Source organism: Podarcis erhardii, assembly GCF_964252035.2.
Source record: "Podarcis erhardii genome assembly, chromosome: 1".
Lineage (NCBI taxonomy): Eukaryota > Metazoa > Chordata > Lepidosauria > Squamata > Lacertidae > Podarcis > Podarcis erhardii.
The window spans coordinates 94,125,395-94,146,256 of NC_138497.1; the positions used below are offsets into that span (position 1 = coordinate 94,125,395).

Consider the following 20,862-nt stretch of genomic DNA (forward strand, 5'->3'; position numbering starts at 1 on the left):
CAGTCTACTGAGTTGGCCATCCTAAGGCTGCTGCTGGAAGCCTTATAGGCCCATCTGCTGCATGCTTGGCCTCAGGACTGGGACATCCACCAAGACCCCTTTAACGAGGTACCCTGAAAACACCGCTGGATCATATTGGGTGATGCACCACTTCACCCCACGCTTGAGGACTAGGATTCCACCCAATGCTTTAACTGCAAAAGTTAAGACAATTTGCTGCGAGGAAGGCAAAACCTCTAAACCGGCCAATTTGTCTACAGGGAAAATTCCTTCCTGGCCCCAAATATGGCAAACGTGTGCAACCATAGCAAGGTCAGGAGATACACGGGAAACAAAATAAGGTTAAACTGTGAATGAAGGAACAGAGCATTGTTAAAGCAGCAACCTGAAAGGCAGAAAACATTCTAGAACAAAATGAAATTGACCTGGAAAATAAAGAAGATTAACGATAAGAAGGGGTGGGGTTTGTTTGCTTCTCCACTGACTGTGCTGAGGCTGGACAGCGCTGCAGACTTTTATGCAGCCAATGCCCTCCCAGACTGCGAGGCACACCCACAAGGGAGGCCACTGATTGGCCCATTTAAGATGCTGCAGCAGGCGGGAACTTCCCAGATGTCTAGGCAGCTGGGGGGATTTCCCTAATGGCTGCCCGGACATGTGCGTTCTGCTCTGACGGACCAGGGATAGCGGCTGAGCGCGAGAGGCCGCAACAGATGCCCACCCAGGAAGGGGTAAGCATCCGTTGTTGTAAGTTGCCTTTGGATTTCATAACGAAGGGTGGGTAAAAAATCTGATCGATAATAATAAATAGCAACAGGAGTTATGTGTGTGCCTGGCAATAAATTGCATGCATAATGCCAACACAATGCTATAGTGTGGTTCTAGATTGGTTAACTCAGAAAATAAGCCCACCAAGCTCATTGAGGCTTGCTTCCAAGTTCCAAGTAAGGTTGTACAGGTCTATATTATCATCTGCATGCTATAGGCTGTATTATTAATCCTCCTATTGTGTGTACGTGGGTGGGATGGGGTTCACAGGTAATTTGTAGCCAAAGAAAGATTTGAACCAGGTCTCCTTGAACTCTGTATGCACAGTCAATGTGTACTCAGAACTCCGTGGGGTTATAATTTCAGCCTTAACCACTCGAGTGGCATTACTACACTCCCTAGTAGAAGAGGTAAAGTGGGATCAGGGGGTGACAAGTGGGGTAAATTGAGGGACATATTCAGGAAATGCCAGCATGGTGATTTTTCTTCCTAGTTTTAAATTTATCACAAAGCTAATGTCAATATCATGTTTCCCTGGCTCTCCTTTCAAAAAGAAGTGATAGATGCTTCAACGTAATAACCTTCAAGTGAATGGTTTTCTTTTAAAAAAGGATGAAGAGTGAATATGAAATAGTATGAATATCATAGCAAATAACATAAGACCTAAACCTAAAACTCTGTTTGACAAAAGAGCATGAACAAAAATGTCAACAGATTATATTGCATTGTTATACGGAGAGAAATGTTTGGTGAAGCATATAGAAATTGTGCATTATGCTAAACAGGTGAAGTAAACATTATTTACCCGCTGTTGAGATGACAACTGAAAGTTATCTCTTGATTCACTCTTTCACTGGGGAAATGTATGATAAACGAAAAGAAAAAAGACATTTCTTTTCATGTAGTCGAATCCACCCCAAGAATTACTGCAATGAAAGCTGCAAAAGCTTCTTAACTATTGTGCCTTTAACACCCCATACTAAATAGGAACGATTCTTTCATTGAAAATAATTTTTTAAAAAAATCTTCATTTTCCAGATACTTCTGGTTTAAGCTCTGACAGTGTATACTTCAGGAGCAGAGGGTTAAAGTGCATGAAATATAGTTGGTAAGATGGAAGTAATTTAAAATACCACCTTAGGGTTGTTAGCTACTTTTTTCCCTGAGATTTTTTACAGTATTCTAGTGGAGAGAAATTAATTATAGTCAGTCTTTTTCCTGCTTCTCCATGCCAGGGAAGCTTGTGCCTTTTGTTTTGTTTTTACCTTCTATGCAGCTGATTAAAGGCACAGGACCTGCATTAACAGACCAGGGTTATTAAAGAGGCAGGATATAAGATAGCAGGTAATAACTAATATCTGTTTTGTCATGTTTTTACATATAATCCATGCTGTAGCATACCAAAAGTAAGCACCTACAGATTAATATCTGAGTAGCTTTAAGAATGAAGCAGAAAAACGGTATATTTTGTTTCCCCGACATAGCAGTGAGCCTAAAGTTCCTACTTGTTAGTAGCTACCGTACTTGGAATTTGGGGAGATGGGGCTTGGAAATTCTGGAGTTACTAAGTGGCTGGGAGCTACAAGTGATCTCCTATTCATGTAGTGAGAACCATCATATAGTGAGCTTTTCAGGAGCTACTGTATTGTTGTTAGTATCCTGTTTCTGCAAATTATTATTATTATTATTATTAAATTATTATTATTTATAATTATAATTATAATTTTACCCCGCCCACCTGGTTGGGTTTCTCCAGTCACTCTGGCCGGCTTACAGTACATATAAAACATATTAAAACATCAAATATTTAAAAACTCCTGATACAGGGCTGCCTTCAGATGTCTTCTAAAAATCAGACAGTTGTTCATTTCCTTGACATCTGATGGGAGGACGTTCCACAGGGAGGGGACCACTACTAAGAAGGCTCTCTGCCTGGTTCCCTGTAACCTCACTCCTAGCAGTGTGGGAACTGCCGGAGGACCCTCGGAGGAGAACCTCAGTGTCTGGGCTGAGCAATAGGGGTGGAGATGCTCCTCCAGGTATACTGGGCCGAGGCTGTTTAAGGCTTTTAAGGTCAGCACTAACACTTTGAATTGTGCTTGGAAACGTACCGGGAGTCAGTGAAGATCCTTTAGGACCAGTGTTATATGGTCCTGGCAGCTGCTCCCAGTCACCACTCTAGCTGCCACAATTAAGTCAGCCCTGGTTAAGCTACATGTCAAAGCAATGTAATTAAGCAGAGGGAAACAAGCAAGGGAGGTACATCTGTCTTTCTTGTTCATTGGACCAGCTGCCACTGCTCCTCTTTCTTATTATTGTAAGGTTGCTAATTTGTTTTTGTCAAATCTTCCCCCCATGCCTTTAACAGCAATTTGATATGCAGGCATGGCTGGGCAATTATGCTTATTTTTCAGTTGTTTGAAAACTTTACCTGCTGATTTTTGTAAAACAAAGCAGGGCAATTTTTTCCTTAGTCAAATGTGGAAACTAGGTTGTTAAGAGTTATGCAGAAGTAATTACAACAAACATTATTATAAAAAAAACTTAATTTAGAATATATCCAAGAGCTCTGAACCATTTCTACCCCTCCTTAAAAATGGCCTCTGCTAAGCCTGAAATAATATTTCTGGAAAAAGAAGATAGGAACAGACTATATAGATGGAGGAACAAGGTAAGTTAAGTTCCACATTAGGACTCATAATGACCTTAAATACAAGGATAACATTAAAGGTAAAGGATAAAGGGACCCCTGACCATTAGGTCCAGTCGTGACCGACTCTGGGGTTGCGGCGCTCATATCACTTTATTGGCTGAGGGAGCCAGCATACAGCTTCCGGGTCATGTGGCCAGCATGACTAAGCTGTTTCTGGCGAACCAGAGCCGTGCATGGAAACGCTGTTTACCTTCCCGCCGGAGTGCTACCTATTTATCTACTTGCACTTTGACGTGCTTTCGAACTGCTAGGTTGGCAGGAGCAGGTACCGGGCAATGGGAGCTCACCCCGTCGCGGGGATTCGAACCGCTGACCTTCTGATCGGCAAGTCCTAGGCTCTGTGGTTTAACCCACAACGCCACCCGCGTCCCTATGCCACCCACGTCCCTACATTACATTACAGACCTCAAATTCTTCTCTGGCCCATATTTGTATCTAAGCCAGAGAAGAATCTTACCCCTTGCCCCATCTCCTATCCACACAGTCCCCATAGAATTCTAGTTTTGATTCAGATTCTGCTTGCCTCCCTGCCTCTTGTGCAGCAGTTTTTCCACAAGGCTCTGCCTAGTTGTTTCCACTTCTGAACCACAGGCCTCTCAGTTCTTGGCCAATAGTGCCTGATGGCATCATAGTGTGATCTATGCTACTGAGCCGCCTACTCATCCAAATACCATGGGTACTGTAGTCCCCAGAAAGCAATAGTGGAGAACGCATTGTTAAGGCTTTGCTAAGACCTCCAGGGATGCCCTTTTGTTGTATGGCAAGCAATCTAATGTCCCGTCCCCCCCTTTGAGAATGTGAATGATCCCTGCTGTGGCGAGATCACGAAAGCACTAGTGAGAATGTACTGTTTTGAATGTTCTCTGTACCTACGTACTGAAAGATAGGCGGAGGAGAGAAAATTGTTAGGCAAGCTGTTTTAAGGGCACAGAGTCCTTTAGACGCAATCATTCATCATTATTTCCTTTTCTGTGCTAAGCCATATCACAGAAGGTAGCACAATGTCTGTTCATCACATATTTATAGAAATGTGGAGTTGCACAAAGTACTATGTTTCCACATCCACTTCTTGAAATGAAAGTAAGCAACCAAATTGATAATGGAGCTCTGTGTAATATAGAATTAATTTGTATGCAATGACAAATTCATGTTCACATGTTTAGCTAATATTATATAAAAGTACATGAAATGGTTACATCACAGGTCATCTTAGTATAGCAGCTTTTTTCTATTTAATGCTTTAAATTCTTATTTCTGGAGCTAAAAATACTGCTGTGTCAGTATGTCTTGGAGAAAAATGATTTCAATGTAGTACCTGCTGGAAATGGACAATAATTTTAAAGGTGACATTTTCTGGCTCCTGTGTTTTTCTTAGCTAGGGGTGGGGAGGCGGAAGGACGCAATCTTCAGTGAAAGGAAGAACTGGGGAGCTTGTGAACAAAGAAGGGAAAAGATGAAAGCAAGACTGAAGGATGAGGAAGAAATGAGTGAGAGAGAAGGTGTGAAAGGGTCAGGTTGCTTACTAGGAATGGCAAAGAAAAAGATCAAAGGACTAGAAGCCAAGTACTGGGAGGAGGGCAAGTGAGGGGGCAATCATTTTCAGCAGCTGGAGTGAAGACTGGAAAAAGAGAAGTAATAGGTTGCGCTGTTGGCAAGGCAGATTGAAAGGACCCCAATAAGCGTTTGACAAAATTGTGTGCACAAGGTTGGGGTTATGGATGGTGGGTAGAAAACAGTGAAATCAAGTAACAATGTGGAAGACAGTACTCTGTCATTCGGACTAGAAGGTTGGGGGAAATGGGAAAAAAGAAAGGTATTTAGCTGTTCTTGTTAGCTTTTGAGAGCCTACAGTCAAATGCCAGCCTTTCTTCCCAATTACATGGATTGAAGGCTTCTTTAAAAAAAACCAGTGTAATACCAACAAGGCTCATCCAAATGTAGGTGCCATAATTACAAACTTTCAAGCCTAAGTTGATGTTGGAAGAAATACAAATTCCTGTGCAATGAATTTATTAAAGTGTCCATAATGACTGCGGTGCAAACCCAACCACTCATCATGGCAAAACCTCTAATGCATGATTCTTCAACATTATATGGAACATTTACAGTATATAACCAAATAAACACCAGGTAAATGCTTAATATTAGCATTATTTTTTTTACTACAAGGTGACTTCTCCCACCACTTTTTGGGCAATTCTTGAACAAAACCATAGCATCTGATGCAAATACCACTCTTAAAGCAAGTAAAGCAAGCTTATGAACAGGTGTCCCCTTACATTTACCTGCTGTGAAAATACCAAAAAAAGGACGTAAGACTATAATTAGACATTTGTGGTGTTGCGGTGCGTATCCATATACTCAGGAAATATTTGTTAAGGTGACAATCGTACTGGGGGTAGGGGGTTTCCTTATTATCACCCAGCCATTGTTTATATTTTATAAATGAACATGGCATTATTTTACCTCATCTTGCCAGTTTATAAATAATGGCTAAACAACTGTAGCTATTGCTGGAGAGTTAAAGCACCTGCTTTGGCTGTAGAGAACAATACAGGAGAGACATGTTTAATTGCATGTGGGGCAGATGAAGGCATCCGATTTTGCTGCTACAAGTTCACTGTGTCATTTCTTCTTTCTGTGCTCCTCCCAGCGGTCATTCAAACTAGGCAAGTTACTCCATCTGCTTTTCCAGATGGTGGCATAAAGAACTAGAAGTAGTTATCCAAAACCCAATATGCCAAAAGCATTATTTCTGTGGATGGGCTATAAGGAAAAAGATGGTCGCATCCACCACTTACTCCCACAAGAAAACTGAATACAAACCACTCCCATTGTTCATGGAGGAGCAGAATGTATTGAACACGACTGACATGCTGAATTGCAGTTATATTTTCTTCTTCTTTTGCTCCATGCTTGTTCTAACTTGGGTGTAAGCGTTTACCATTTATGCTGATTTCAAGGGAAATCCAGGGACTTAACAGTGAACCCCTAATTTCAGTGAAGAAATTGAGGTTTCTAGTACTAGATTCAACCCAAGCCAAGGGCATTAAAAGGACATACAAGGTTCTTTCCTCTATCTAATTTCAGTGATTGAATAAATCTGCAAAGCTCTAACAAGGACAAGGAGGATTTTCTGGGGGTGGAAAAAAAGGGGAGACTGCCAAACACAACAGCTTGTTGGATTAAGCTCCAGACTTAAATACACTTGCAAGTTTGTTTTTAGGGGATGGGCAACTTTTTCAACACCAGTAGCCATACAAGACAGGTAACATGAGCAAGGCAGTCAGATATATCTTGCATGCAAAATTTATACAGTTTTGCATACTGATCATTTGTATAAGCACATCTAGTTTTGACCCTTCTCTTATGAAGACACAACTGCTATTATGGCTTTGTAAAGAAACACACAGAACTGAAGAAGCAGAACTGGGGGGAAACTCTATGCTTTGTCCCATTCTCTATTAGAAGTAAGGATTTTTTAATTCTATCATGGCTTTGTATTCTCTCTTAGGATGTCCCCTAGCTTGCTTACCATTTCATCTCTCCCCACTACAAGTAGTTGACATCTGTTCCTCTTTCACCAGGACCAATTCTTGCATGTTCATTTTCCTTGGGAAGATCAGGTGACAAAATGACATCACCTTCCCTGGATTGGCTGCAGTAGGAAGGGAAGCAAAGATGAACCACAAAAAATCCTGAACACATTTTAGAGTACTAAACAAGGCTCTATACATAAGGGCACAATTCTGCTGTGTTAGAACTTGTTTTTAGAAACACAGTAATTATCTATACAAGCAATTGGACTCAATGAAGCACACAGATATGCTAAAATGCCTAGTTTAGGTATGGATGTTGGCAGCTATCAATTGCCTACTTAGCAAAATTGCTCTGGCAAGCAACCAGTATCAGAATTTGAGAATTCAGTAAAATTTACAGCCCACATGATAGTACATTATTATTATCATTTTCCTTTGGTAATTTGTGAATGTGGCTCTTTGACAACACCAAGAAAAACCGTTTTAAGATAGGTAGTGAACAATTTCTTCATTTATTTTTATGTATTAAAATTCATTTAAATCCCACCTCTCTTCCATCATGGAAATTTGCCTACATGTGTTTGTTGCCTTGGGCTCCCTTTGGGAGAAGGGTGGGATATAAATTTAATAAACTAAGAAACAAACTCAAGGTAGCATACATGGGAGTGTCAGGTAGCCTGCCATTTAGGCACTAACTAGACTCAAACTGACTTCAATTCAGCAGGTAGCTCCACTATGTGCTCTCAGGCCATGCCTTGGGACCTTCATATTAATGAATCTCTTGTGTGTTTGTTTTTGCATATACTAAACTTCTTTGCATATTGTCCACCCTTGACTCACTAGTTTCCATTCATGGTCTACATGGTTATGCCACTTGAACCTCCCCAGTAGTACTTCCGGGTTGGCGCCATCGCCGAATGGCGGACTCCCTCCGAGCTCCGGAGGGAGCCAGCTCGGCAGGGGCTGGGTCCTACTGCGCCGGCGACGCGGGGACCCTCAAAAACCATGGGCGCTGAAACCCATGGGCATGGTGACTCGGCGGGCACCATTTGCGCCCCCCGACCCGCGAAGGAGCCTTTTTAAAGGCTGCGGAGCGGGTGCCGGGGGGGGGTGGTGCTATGAGTCCTCCGCTTCCCCTGCCGAGCGAAGCCGCATGCCATTCGGCGGAGAGCGCTGACTTCTTCCATTGAAAATTTGGATCAAAAAGAATAACCCGTGAGTAATTGGAAACTGGACTTAAAAAGGGGAAAAAAATTTTTAAATTCGGAGCGAGCGGGGGAGGTGCAAAAAGGAAGTCAGTCTCCCCCTGGTTGTAGAGGAATTAAAGCAAAGGATTTGACAACAAAGATCGAGTGCTACCTTATTTTGATAAAGTTACTAATTTCACGATGGAAAACTATAAGATTGGGCTGGAGGAGAAAAGTAAAATGTGAGCTAAAAGGCAACCCCCCCGTGAACCTGGAGCGATCCGCGAGAGCACCGGGAGAGGAGCAACAGAGGCTTTGACAGCTGTCAAAGGAGCTGTCAAAGTTGAAGAATAAAAAGAGAACTTTGTTACGAGGACTTTGCCGGTTATATTCGTTACAAATTGGATATTAATTGTTTAAAATAAGGAATAACAAGTTACTTTGACTGTTGGGTGTGATCTGGAAGGAAACTGAGTTACTATAATCCCTCTAGAGGGGATGTGGGACACTACAAGTATTGCTGGTATGGAATTTGAACAGGACTTCTTATCTCCTGGGAAACTGCAGAAATGGAATACTATTTTGTCTACAGAGGTCTCTACACTAAAGGAGACAATGGATTTATCTATTGAAGAATGGAAGGGACTTGACGTAAAGTTTTGTTCCTGAATAACAAAGCCTCTGTAGAGGATTTAGAAGCTTTTGGAATTAGAACATTTTTGCAGGGGAGCAGGAAATGAAACTAGAGGAAAGTGAGGAGAGAGAATAACAAGAACAACATGAACAATAAGAATTGGATAAAGTTGGAAGTGGGAACATTTGGGACATCCAGATTTGAAAGGTCTAAAGAAACAAAATTGGAGTTTTTGCTCTTGAATATAGAGATTTGGATGGAAAAAATGGGCCTTTTTGAGATAGAGTTTTTTTTCAAGATTGGACGTTCAAAATTAAAGATGACCAAAAAGGCGGCAAAGACTTTTAAAAAGACGGCAAAGTGGACTTGTGAAGGATTTCGGCCTAGATGTGGGATCTCCAGGATGACAGCAGGGATGGACACTGGGGAACGCAACCGGGAAAAGGGGTGGGGGGGATATTGGAATCCAAAGGGTGTTAAACTATACTTTATTCTTTTTTCTATCTTTTTTATTTTAACCTGTTCTGCATATTAAAGAGGGGAACTCGTGGAAGGGAGCGGGGTCGATTTTAGGGGATGGAAAAACATTTTTAACATTGGGTTAATCATAATAAGTTTAAAATTTGGGGTAAGAACTTGTTGAATCTATTTGAAGGAATTGGAATACAAAAGGGGGTGGGTCGGGGAAGTCCTGAAAGGATATCAATGAAAATAAGGTTATAAAATGGATGTTTTATTTTTATTTTTTATTTTTTCTGTTATATTTGAAAATGTTCAATAAATATTATTAAAAAAAAAAATGAACCTCCCCAGTAGTAAGTAATTTTTTCATCATCATCATCATCAACAATTAATTATCTTTGGAATCGAGAGCTGGCTGGTCACCTTAAACCTTGATTCATGTAAACATAATAAAAAATGGGGAAAAAATTGCAAACTGCAGTTGTGATTCTTTCCTAAAGTCAACAGCCAAGAATAAATTTAAAGACCTACTTCTAAGAACATCTGATTAACCAAAAGCGAGTATTGCCAGAGCTGCCATCCAAGGTAGCAGTAATTTGTGTTCACCAAGCTATGCAGCTCTGTAGCAAGATGTACTTATCTCTTCTGCTTATTGCATTTCCTCCACCCTAGTGACTTATTTTTCTTTCTTCACTAAAAATGCAAAGCCTGAGTAGGAAAGCAAATGTGTAATTGTATGTGCTCATTAATCCCTCTTATACTAATTACGCCCAGGGCAAGATAATTTTAGTTTCAGTTCAAGGCTGGTTTCTACAGAGCCTTGTTGAATTTTAAAAGATGCTTCTGACAAATAGCTTTAATTAGATTCTAGTGATGGTTCTGTTGTTTTGGGAACCTAATCTTCACAACCTTTTTGTCCATGAATATTTGGCGGTGGGGGAAACCCAAACTGCACTGTAATTCTCCAAAGAGCTCGTTGTACAGTGATAAGAAGGCTGCCAAAATTTCAGACAATGATACGTTTTGAATATGTATTCCTGGTGTTTTGAAATTTTCAGTCAGGGTTAATGTTCAATTCAGAAAGGCGGAGAAAGGTCCTGAACTTGCATGTCCTTTGGCTTTATCAAAAAGCTCACGGTGCACCATTTATATTCAAATATTTTAAACTAATGCATATTAATAGGACTCAGCACAATGGGCCAGATGCTGTTGTGTGTAGCACAGTATGGAATGGAGAAGGTGGTGTGGAACACAGGGAAAGTGCCTCTGTATTGAAGAACAGGCTGCAATACCCCGGGGGGTGTGGATTTTCCAATATGCAGGGAGGATAAAGTTACTGAACTCCACATATGATAAGGGCATGGAGATATGATGTACTGAGCATCTTTAAAGAAAAACACCTCAATTCTAAGGTCATGTATACTTAAACATGCAGACTGGAGCATCATACCTGCAACGGTCATTAGGGGGCCGCCAACCAACCGCCATGGTTCTTTGTCAACTGTATGTACACTCGAGGAGAATTTGGGCATCCCTCTGCAGAATGTGTGAAAAATTATTCCATCTAATATCCCATATTCATTTGCGACCTCCAAAGACTACAGAAAGTGGGGGAAATGTCATGGTGCGCAGTTTCATTATAAACATGTCTAAATCCTCTCCTAGTGGAGAGGAGGAAGAGGTATTAATTTCAAGCACTTTGCATATATTAACTCAGTGCTTGCAACAGTCCTGTGAGGTAGTCCATGGCAGATGTAGGACTGAGACAATAGTGGGTCACCAAAACATAGATGCTTTGGTCCTTATCATTTTTTCCTGATGCAACAACACACAGACAGGCAGGTCATATTAGAGGCTTTGATTTTGGAAGTTAAAGTAGATACTTGTTTAATTTTATGAGTCCTTGGAATAGAAGTCAAACAAAAATTACTGATTTAATAATGACATATAATATAATAAAAATCACATGTATGCTTTCCCCAAGTTATAAAACCATTTGATCCAGCTGTAACAAAAACGTATAATAAATGAGGCAAACTTGCAAGAATTTATTGCAGACACAAACCCCTTTCATCAGTCCCTTCTACCTGTACAGCTAATATGTATAAGAGGACAAGACCATGCCCACTGCCCCCATTCCCAGACCTGTTCCACATGAAAAACTGAAAACACCTCCTATGTATGTTCACCTGTAAGCGCAGAAGGGCCCCTTCTGAGGCCTTGACTGTCCTTGCAGAGATCTCGAAGTGGGGCTGGTGGCATATGGCGATGTTGGGATCTGTGTGGAACACAATTCCATTCTTTCCTGCATGTTATATATGGAGGGGAAGGTCTGAAAAGGCCTAGTGTGACTTCAAATTCCTATATGCTGCATTCCTAGCATGCTGGTGGTGTTGTTGTTAACTGCAGGTTATGCCAATATAAGGTGATGTCAGTAGTAGGTACACTGTAACTATATTGTTATGCCACCACACTTTCCCAAGCAGTGAGAAGTTCCAGGGGTACAACAACTATCTGGATTTTGTTTCCTTTGGAAGGAGATCTCTGGAGGTTTGTGGCATAGTGATGCAGCTAGATAATTTTAGCCCTTTGGACTAAAGGTCTTATGGGGAGCCAGCCACCTTCCTTAAAATGGTAATACCACACTTCAAAATGTGGTAAGCCAGCCCTGCTACGTTAAGTGCTCCTCCTGCTCTTTCTGATGAGGAGGGCCCTAAAGTCCTACCCTGACAGCACCACTGTATGATGTTTTGTAATGTTTGAATTTATTTACAAATATACAAATTGAGTATAGGTGGAGGCATGCTTAACACTTTAACAAGCAGCATATCCACTGTCCCACCTTGGCTCTCCAAAAAGCCAGGCCCTCAAAGGGCAGGAAGAGAGCAAACTCTGGAAAGTGCCTCTCTCTCAAGATTCCTAACACCTCAGACTTGGGAATGGGAGTAGGGGTTGGCTGTGAGGCTCAGTTACTTACAAGCTCCTTGCAGTTGCTTTCGTGTTTTAGACTCTGGTTGGAAGCGTGGCTAGGGGGACTATTACAATTCGCTCCTGCACATCAGCATTTACTCCTGCACTTCTGTATATGATAGATGTCCATTTCTTTCTCTGTGACACTATAATTGCTCACTAAAAAGTTTCAAGTGGTGAAAGAACTATGAAATATGACCTATAATGGGTAGCTGGAGGGAGATGCTCTTGGGTTCTGAACAAATGGATAAGAAGAGAAAGGGCCAAGAGACATGGACCAAGCCCTGTGTGTGGAGGAGAGGGTCCTGGGGATAGAGGCTGAATCAGATATCTGTGAAGAGCAGAAGAAGTGTTGCATTAGCTACCTTATCATAGTGCAGAGACCAGTACCACTCTCCTGGTCAACCCCACCTGGTATAGAGAAGACATCACCCTAGAGAAGGTGGTGTAATGAGCTTAGAGCTTCTAGGAACAGCAGGATTCTGAGATTCCTGGCAAATCTCATAGGCTATGTCTACAAGGAATTCCCTTTTGGCTCTGATTTTTGTATAAGGGTAAGTCACCCAGCATGGGAGCAGTACTGGTCCTTACCCTGAGTTCAAGAAGCAGGCTCAAGGAAAAATGTGAGGGAACAGCTCTGGACAGACAAGTGGGGGGGGGGGAGGCAACACTCTGGGAACCACCTTGTGCTTGATAATAAGCTGCAGTTCATGTTGATCAAACCTTGGTCCCATGTAGAGTTTGGGATGAATACTGTGGGTTTTGAGGCCACCCTTACACTAGCATTTCCACAACTCCTGCCATCTAGCACAATACAAGATTTCTCTGCCAACTGATCCTGGAGAAAAAAACTGTTCTCCAACATCTCATTCCTGTGCTTAGCATGAAAGCAAACTTACTTCTTAATTCTATGGTGGTCTGACTCCTTCTCTGTGCTAATGTCCTGCTTTGCATAAATTACTTTTCAGGATACACTGCTTCATTCACTGTGTTTTACAGGCTACTATCCAGTTCTTTTTCCTGCATCATGGTTTTCAGTGCCAACATGATAAGCTGCAAAAGACTTGCCCTTCTATATTTTCTTCTTAAGCAAACAGTTATTTCTTCTTTTCCAGTCCCATTCCTTACCATGTAGCCACCTGGCCCCATGGCTCCCAAAAGAACTATAGTGAGTAACCCAGCTATCAATTAATTCAAGAAACTCCAATGTAAGATTTTATCATAGCTTGCTTTAAATCAATTTCCCCAGCGTGGCCAACTCTAAGGAGAGTCTCTATAGCTGATTTGCATAAAGAGAAGAAGTATATATCTGTGGCTGTTGTCTCTAAAGAGGTTCCTCAAAGTACAAGCCCCACAAATGCCAGAGTTTCCAACCTTCATAGAATAAACCAACCAGGGAGGTATTGATTTCAGTTTAAATCAGAAACACACACGGTTTCAATTTGGAAGACTAATCTTGAAGAATGATATATACCCTATGCTATCACAAAACAGCACACACAACTTTTTCACCCATAGGTAACAAAAGGTGTAATATTTGTTCACCAGAGGCAATTTTTACAACATTTATTTACAGATCCAATGACAGTCCAAGTATCTGTTTGATTTGATTCCTATCAAGCTAGTTTCATTGACCCATAGATGCATGTAGGTTATACCACCTAAGGTTATATCTGTAGCAGTACAACTCTTACTGTAACATATAAATATGTCAGGCTGATATGAAATATAGATCTATGCACAACACACAGCCAGTTCATTCACTGCTAAGGTGAAACTAGCAAGTCCCTAATTCATAGCTTTAACACGAACGGTAAAAGACCCTTCTCTAGAGGAAGTGCACTAGGCTCTAACTTTTTGTCTGCTTGCTAGTTACCGAGATATGCCTTTCAGAAGCACATTGAAGGAAGTGCATCACATAGCATGGCCAGAGAAGCAGATGGTTCACAGGACTGGTTGTTAAATTGCGCACATGTGCAGCAAGAACTATCTTGCACACTGTGTAATGAAACTGCCACCCACTACCTCTTCCTATAAAAGGTGAAGAAGTCCATGTACTCACTGTGTGCCAAAGGAAGAAATTACTGAAAAGGTGAAAGATGTCCCAGTTACAGAATTCAGCAGATCTGTGCTAGCTCAGAATCTGATCCCTTTTTAAAAAGCACTTGGCCCATTATATGGATGTCAGCACTGCTTGTTTAAGTGTCAGTGAATTTACACAGAGAAACATTCTCAAAGAGGGGGCCACCCCAAATGCCAGGAAAAACACAGCAGGAAAACCTGTTAATGTGCAGCAATTATTTATAAGTAATTCTTCTTGTCTTTGGGGAATGCATGGTTGTTTCCTTCTGCTGGCTGGGATGGTAAATTATTGCTTCTAGACTTTTATGAATTTAATAAATAATAATGCATATTTACACTAGAGGGAGCAATAGCATCGTCACTTACTTATTGCTGCTTAGCTACAAGTCAGTTGCATGGCAACCTTGCAAAGTGGGGGATATATAAAAGAACAATCCAGATTAAATGGTTTGGTCTTTTATGTTGTAAAGTTACCCTAATGATTTATGTTAACTATTAGTAGAGCATATTGTTGAATACAAAGCTGAATGTGCTTTGTACGGAGTACAGTCTTGGCAAACGCTGCTTGATTGGCTGCTCGGAAGATTCTCTCTCCCCCTCCCCACCTCTGTAAAGAATTTCTACAAGGGCATTTTGGGTTGTTTTGTGCCCCCCACCCCCGGAATGATTGCAAAGTGGATGTGGTTCAGGGAACCAACCTTTAATGGCAGAAATTTTTAAAGACTGAAGCTGATGAAAATATCAGAGGATGGGTAAGTCAACTTGATCTTTATTTGGGAATGGAGGGAGACTTTGCCCCACATGCCAAGTTCTTGTAGGTAGTCTCTTCCTTAAGGTTGCAATCGTAACCCCACTTACCTGAGAGTAAGACCCACTGAATTCAATCAGACTTACTTCTGAGTGGATATGGTGAGAGGATTGCACTGTGAGATAGTTTCTCCTGTTTAACCTCTGTGCTGCATTTTGAAAGTTTCCTCATACAGAGTGACCATATATCAAAGGGGATTTGACTGCCATATATTTCATAGTTATATAGAAGCTGGATTCTTGACGGGTGCCACTTATCTTGCAGAGGTGAGAAGAGCCACAGCTGCTGATACTCCCCTTTTGCCTGATGATTAAAATATAGGAACCTCTTTTTCTACCTTGGCATCTTATCTTCATAGCAGCTCAGTGTCCAGCGGCCACAGACTCTTAAAGTCTGTTTCTCTGGCACATTTTGGAATCAGCTCTGATACTTCAGCTATGATAAGTGTTAGAAAATGCTTTAATGTGTTGTAAAGGACCACCTTTCAGAATATCCTAATCTAAACAGAATATCCTAGCTTTAAAAAAAAATGAGCCTGAAGGATAGTTTCTGAGGGCCTGTTACATTAGAAACATAAGCTGTTTTATATGCTACCAGATCTGATTATTTGTTCATCACTAGCCCAGTTTTGTCTTCTGTGGGTGGCGGAAGTCTGTCACATCACCTGCCACCTAGTTATTTTTTTTAATTGGAGGAATTGCCAGGGATTGAACGCAGGACCTTCTGCTAGCAAAGCAGATAGTCTCTTATTGAGCTACAGCCCCTTTGTCCACTGGGCAGTGAGTTGATAAGTGATAAAGTGACCAGACTCTTAACAGTGCAGTCCTGTGCAGGTCTACTCGAAAGTAAGCTCCATTGCACTTCGTGGGATTTTCTCCCATGTAAGTCAAAATAAGAAGGAAATAACCCTCAGTTATGTGGTCAAACCTGTTAATTTGTCCAGCCATTCGTATAATTTTAGTGGATAATTAACACACACTCAAAACAACCTTTTTATTTTTTAAAAAGTAGCATTGGCTTTTACAAAGTAATCATTTTTACTAGTGTACATTATCACTCAGCAAGCTGATGAGCCTCTACAAATAATGGTAAGAATTGCCTAGGCAGGTGTTTAATTGGAAGTTGCATGGGTAATGTTTCATATCAGGCAGTTTTAGTCCTAGAATCCACCTGGGCCTTACTAATTTAATCAAGTTACATAAAAAGATGTATAAACTAGCTGTAGTTCTCTGCCTCATGGCGTTGCCTTTTTCCCGAGTGCTGAACAGGCTGTTCATCTGATTGTAAGATTGCTGCGTTCAAACCTGAATAACGTTCTTATAACTTTAAATCTCCCAAGGCAGCCATGACTTCTGCTAACTGTTCCCATCCTAGATCATTTCCCCCCTCCCCCTACCTCCTTTGAAGCACACCTGGAATCAGATCAGGTGAAGGGATTGAGATGACATGACTGATGAAGGACTGGGGTGGGAGAAGCCACAGCTGCCTTGTCTCCCAATGTACCAAGAGATTTTAAGGTAAATCTCATTGAGGTACTGTAAATGAGCTTTCACTTGGTTGTAGCCTGGCAGCTCAACCTAACTGAAAGAATATTTTTAGAGAATATGGCAAATTCAAGTTATATATATATATATATATATATATATATATATATATATATATATATAACACTGCTTGAGAGTATTTAGTAAGGTAAATTCTTCTTTTGCTCAAAAGGGTGTTTTGGACCCTAGTAACTTGCTTGAAGCTTCACATTTACTAATTTGGCAATCAAGTTATAATGTCCTCATGCTGAATAGCTCTTATCCAATGAACATGTGTTCCTGGTCATGTTCAGCCAGATTTCTGCTTTTCTTTCAGATTTGTTGTCATTGGAGCCAAAAGCCACATTCCAAGTTATTAGGTATATCCTGTGAAGATCTTGTGCTGTTTAGATTCTGTTGGAAGATGTTCTTCATTTGCACAGCAATGAATTAATTGGCTCTAATTACTGAAGTAGCAGTCCCTGACCAAAACTGATTACATCATGAAGGCTGCTTTTGTCTTGAATGATTTAACAAATTAATCATACAGGCAGAAATTCAACTGATCTTGCTTTCCCCCAGCATGTAGATGCAATGATAGAGAAAGCTGTACCTATTAACCATCTACAGCATGCTTCCAATTCATTTTTAAGAGAATGCATTGCAATAATCTAAATGAGAAGTTCCAAACCAAATAGCTAGATCTGAGAGGAGGGACCAGATTAGGCTGTCAGAAGGTCAGAAGGTAATTCTTAGGAGAGTGGATAGCAAGTTTAATGTTTGAGTTAAAACAGAAAGGTGTGTATAGACTTAACAGCAGTTCCATGTACTCCTATTAGTGTTTAACCAGGCATCATTACTTATCTAGAAATGCATATGTGGTAAAGTACTGGCATTCCCTTGCATGGATGTAGAATCTTAATAGGCTACTCACGTTAAAAAATAATTTCCAGAGTAGGAGTTATTTGTTCAAGACGTTTTGGCTGAACTAAATGAATCCCACATTCATGGCTACAAACTTTGGTGTTTTACAAAACCTGCTTGCTTGGACAGAGTGGAATGAAAACAAAGTTTATGACATTATGCTGTGTTTTGAAACTAAAAGCTCTGTAAAATCAGCAAAGCTTGCATCCTTCTTCAGCAACCTATATTGGTCCTATTTATATAATCACCTCCTTTATATATCCTAGCCTTTAGAAAAGGCGCAGTAACTACAGACTGCTGATTTTAGAAGTGGTTATTTGCTGTTGTACAAGTAAACAAAAAAAGCACCCTTACGTTACCGAATAAAGCTTTTTATAAAAATAAAATTATGTTTAAAAGGAGGCATAAGGATTGATAATGGGAATGAATAGCACTCATTAATTCATCTCACTCCCTGAAAAGTTTCCATCAAGTCACTGGAGAGCGTTATAGAATCTGGATTTATGTTGTACCAAAACTCCAGAGTAGATTGTGGGATCTGCCATGAATTTTACAATTCACTCTATACATCTGCATAGAGGCCTAGTGTGAGAACATAGGAAGTGATCTTAAAATAAGACGGGCTGTCTAACTCAGTATTCTCAAAACCAATGTGATGCCCTCAAGGTATTGTAAACTACAACTCCTATCATCCCCGGCCAATTGGCTTTATTGACTGGAGGCTAATGGGAGTTGTAGTCCAACATGAAGGACACTGCATTGGCTACATGTGATTGAAACAGGTCCACAGACTTCGAGTAGCATAGATTGAGCTGCATCCCACCACAGGGCTTGAGTAGCAAGAGGCAGTGCTGAGAGACTCCAATTGCTTACTAATCTGTGGATCACTTACTGAAGTCCACCCCCTTCTATTTGTGTTGGATATAGTTCTCTTTTTTCCTTTTCTTCCCTTCCTTGCTGTATAAATTCTACCTGTTCTTGCCCATTTCATTAGGTTGTTTGCTGGGCTTCCTCCAAAAGGAAAATGTGGGGGCAAGTGGTCTGACTGGAGACACTATTTTTTTTGGTGGGGCAGCAGCATTTCCCCCTCACCCATTCAACTCATAATTTGAGCTCACAATGTGTAGCTTGCCACCACCACAAGGGCCTTCCGGTGAGGAACATAGGCTTATATAAAAGTAGATAGGGCTTTTGTACTTTTATATCCCTGCCTTGAGGAGAGGCACCATTGTTGGGAGAGAAAGGCAGGATAAAGACTTTTAGAAGAGGGGGGCTTGCAATGTAGGGGTGAGATGAGCTGCAGCTGTTGATATTCTCTCCTCTACACATCTTGTATAAGAATGGGCCATCACTAGATCTAAAGCTTCTGCTGATAGTTCCCCAGGCAGTGGCCCCATGTAAAATTCCATATATAACTAATGCACAGTGATTATTTGCAAAGATTCCTGCCGGTTTACCTTGCATTTTTTTTGCATTGTCGGTTTAGATTTTGAAAATAAATTATAAGCTTAGCAACATCAACTCCATTGGCATTAGGCCAATAAATTTATGCGATTTTCTACTATAGGCACCAGGCTGACCTTCTGGGGAAATTGATAATAAAAAGTAAGAATGGAGTAAGCAATGTGGTGACAAATGTATTCACCCTCCCCTTCCTCTAACAATTTCTAGCCTTTCCACTGCAGAAGCATGTTAATAGATTCTACTCTGCACCTATTGCCCTTTCAAAGCTCAAGGTGGCTTGTTCTATACTTTAGGGAGTTTGTCCCAATTTGCTAGTGCTGAATTTTCAAATAGTATCTCTTCCTTCCTCTTACTGAATTAGTTCTAAAATGAAATCTCTTTCAACCCACTCCTTTGTATGTTTACATAAGAATTACTTCACTCATTGCTCCAAAAGTTAGAATCAGAATGTGGCATTCATTTTCATTTATTCGAATGCATGGTTAAAATATTATTTGCTCATAATTTTTTCCCCTTAAACTGTTCTACACTTTTGTAGTACCAAGACTGTGCTGAAATTTCACCCCCAAAGGAGAGGACTTTCTATTGTCTGAAACCTTCTAAACGTCCTGCTCTGCTACTGTTTCTTCCCCAGGTGTTCTGTCAACCAGTCAAGACTCATTTACAGAATGCAGTGACATAACAGCAGCCCATAACCAGTGAGATTTGGTTATGTGGTGATGTCACTGAGGCCAATCAAGCTCAGACTGCTGTGAAGGGGTGTATCCTTGTTGCTAAGGAACTGGAGTGACGCTCCCTGTATATCTGTGCTGCTGTGGAACCACCATAGGGTAGCATAGCAGTGCAGTAAGACACAGAGTATTGTCCCCAGTTGTCTTGGCAACACAGTTACGCTTGTCTTTCCGGCTATGATGGTTTTATTGCAGCATGGCAAGTCAGGAAGTGTTGGTTATAGGAATGCTTCCATGATTCCACATCCTTTAAAATCCCTCTTCCCCATCTTCACTGAAGACACAGGGTGTTTGGGGGGAGCTGCAAAATGCTTGCAAAATATATTTCAGCTGAGCCCTATACTGTATAGCATTGCTTTCTGGTCTTATTTTGGGGACAACTATGGTTTATAGTGGGAAGCAAAAAACATCCTTGGGGGGGCTCCAGAAGGTGTTTTTTATGGGAACATTTTTGTAGTGTCCACATGATGTCATCGGCATCAAAATCCCAACCTATATTTTTTGCCCCATTTAATATGGACTTACTCTTTCTGAAGAAATCCAGTAATTTTTAATAAGTGTTAATGATCCATTTGTGATATTTTAGTAACAAATTAAGCCCCTATCTAGAATCAGCCTTAATTTAGGCTCCATGGAACATTTTAATCTGTCCCACCTACACTGACCTGTAATTTAAACTGTTATAATACACCTGACCCATATTTATTTTCCTTATACAGTACAGTGGTACCTCGGGTTACATACGCTTCAGGTTACAGACTCTGCTAACCCAGAAATAGTGCTTCAGGTTAAGAACTTTGCTTCAGGATTAGAACAGAAATCGTGCTCTGGCAGCGCCGTGGCAGCAGGAGGCCCCATTAGCTAAAGTGGTGCTTCAGGTTAAGAACAGTTTCAGTTTAAGAACAGACCTGCAGAACGAATTAAGTACTTAACCCGAGGTACCACTGTATTAGATTTTTCTGGACTTGTCAATTGAGACTAGTACAAGGTTACAATAGGATAATCTAGTCATTCAGCAGAGTCCTATCACCTTTTAGATTTCCCCCTCTGGTTTTCT

The 20,862-nt window shown here is 40.9% G+C and overlaps 1 protein-coding gene across 11 annotated transcripts in view; it reads left to right on the forward strand.

The window, feature by feature from the left end:
- Nucleotides 1–14,808: 14,808 nt before the first annotated feature.
- The window catches only part of KALRN (kalirin RhoGEF kinase), a 510,268-nt gene continuing 504,214 nt past the window's right edge, over nt 14,809–20,862 (forward strand). For 4 of the 11 annotated variants that reach the window (XM_081869918.1, XM_081869932.1, XM_081869933.1 and 1 more), the window contains exon 1: nt 14,829–15,107. In XM_081869918.1, coding sequence (XP_081726044.1) covers nt 15,104–15,107 — 4 coding nt within the window. In that variant the 5' untranslated portion in view covers nt 14,829–15,103. Of the gene's footprint in view, nt 15,108–20,862 lie in introns of all 11 variants that reach the window. The other 7 variants (XM_081869934.1, XM_081869935.1, XR_014158556.1 and 4 more) reach the window with 5 other exon arrangements.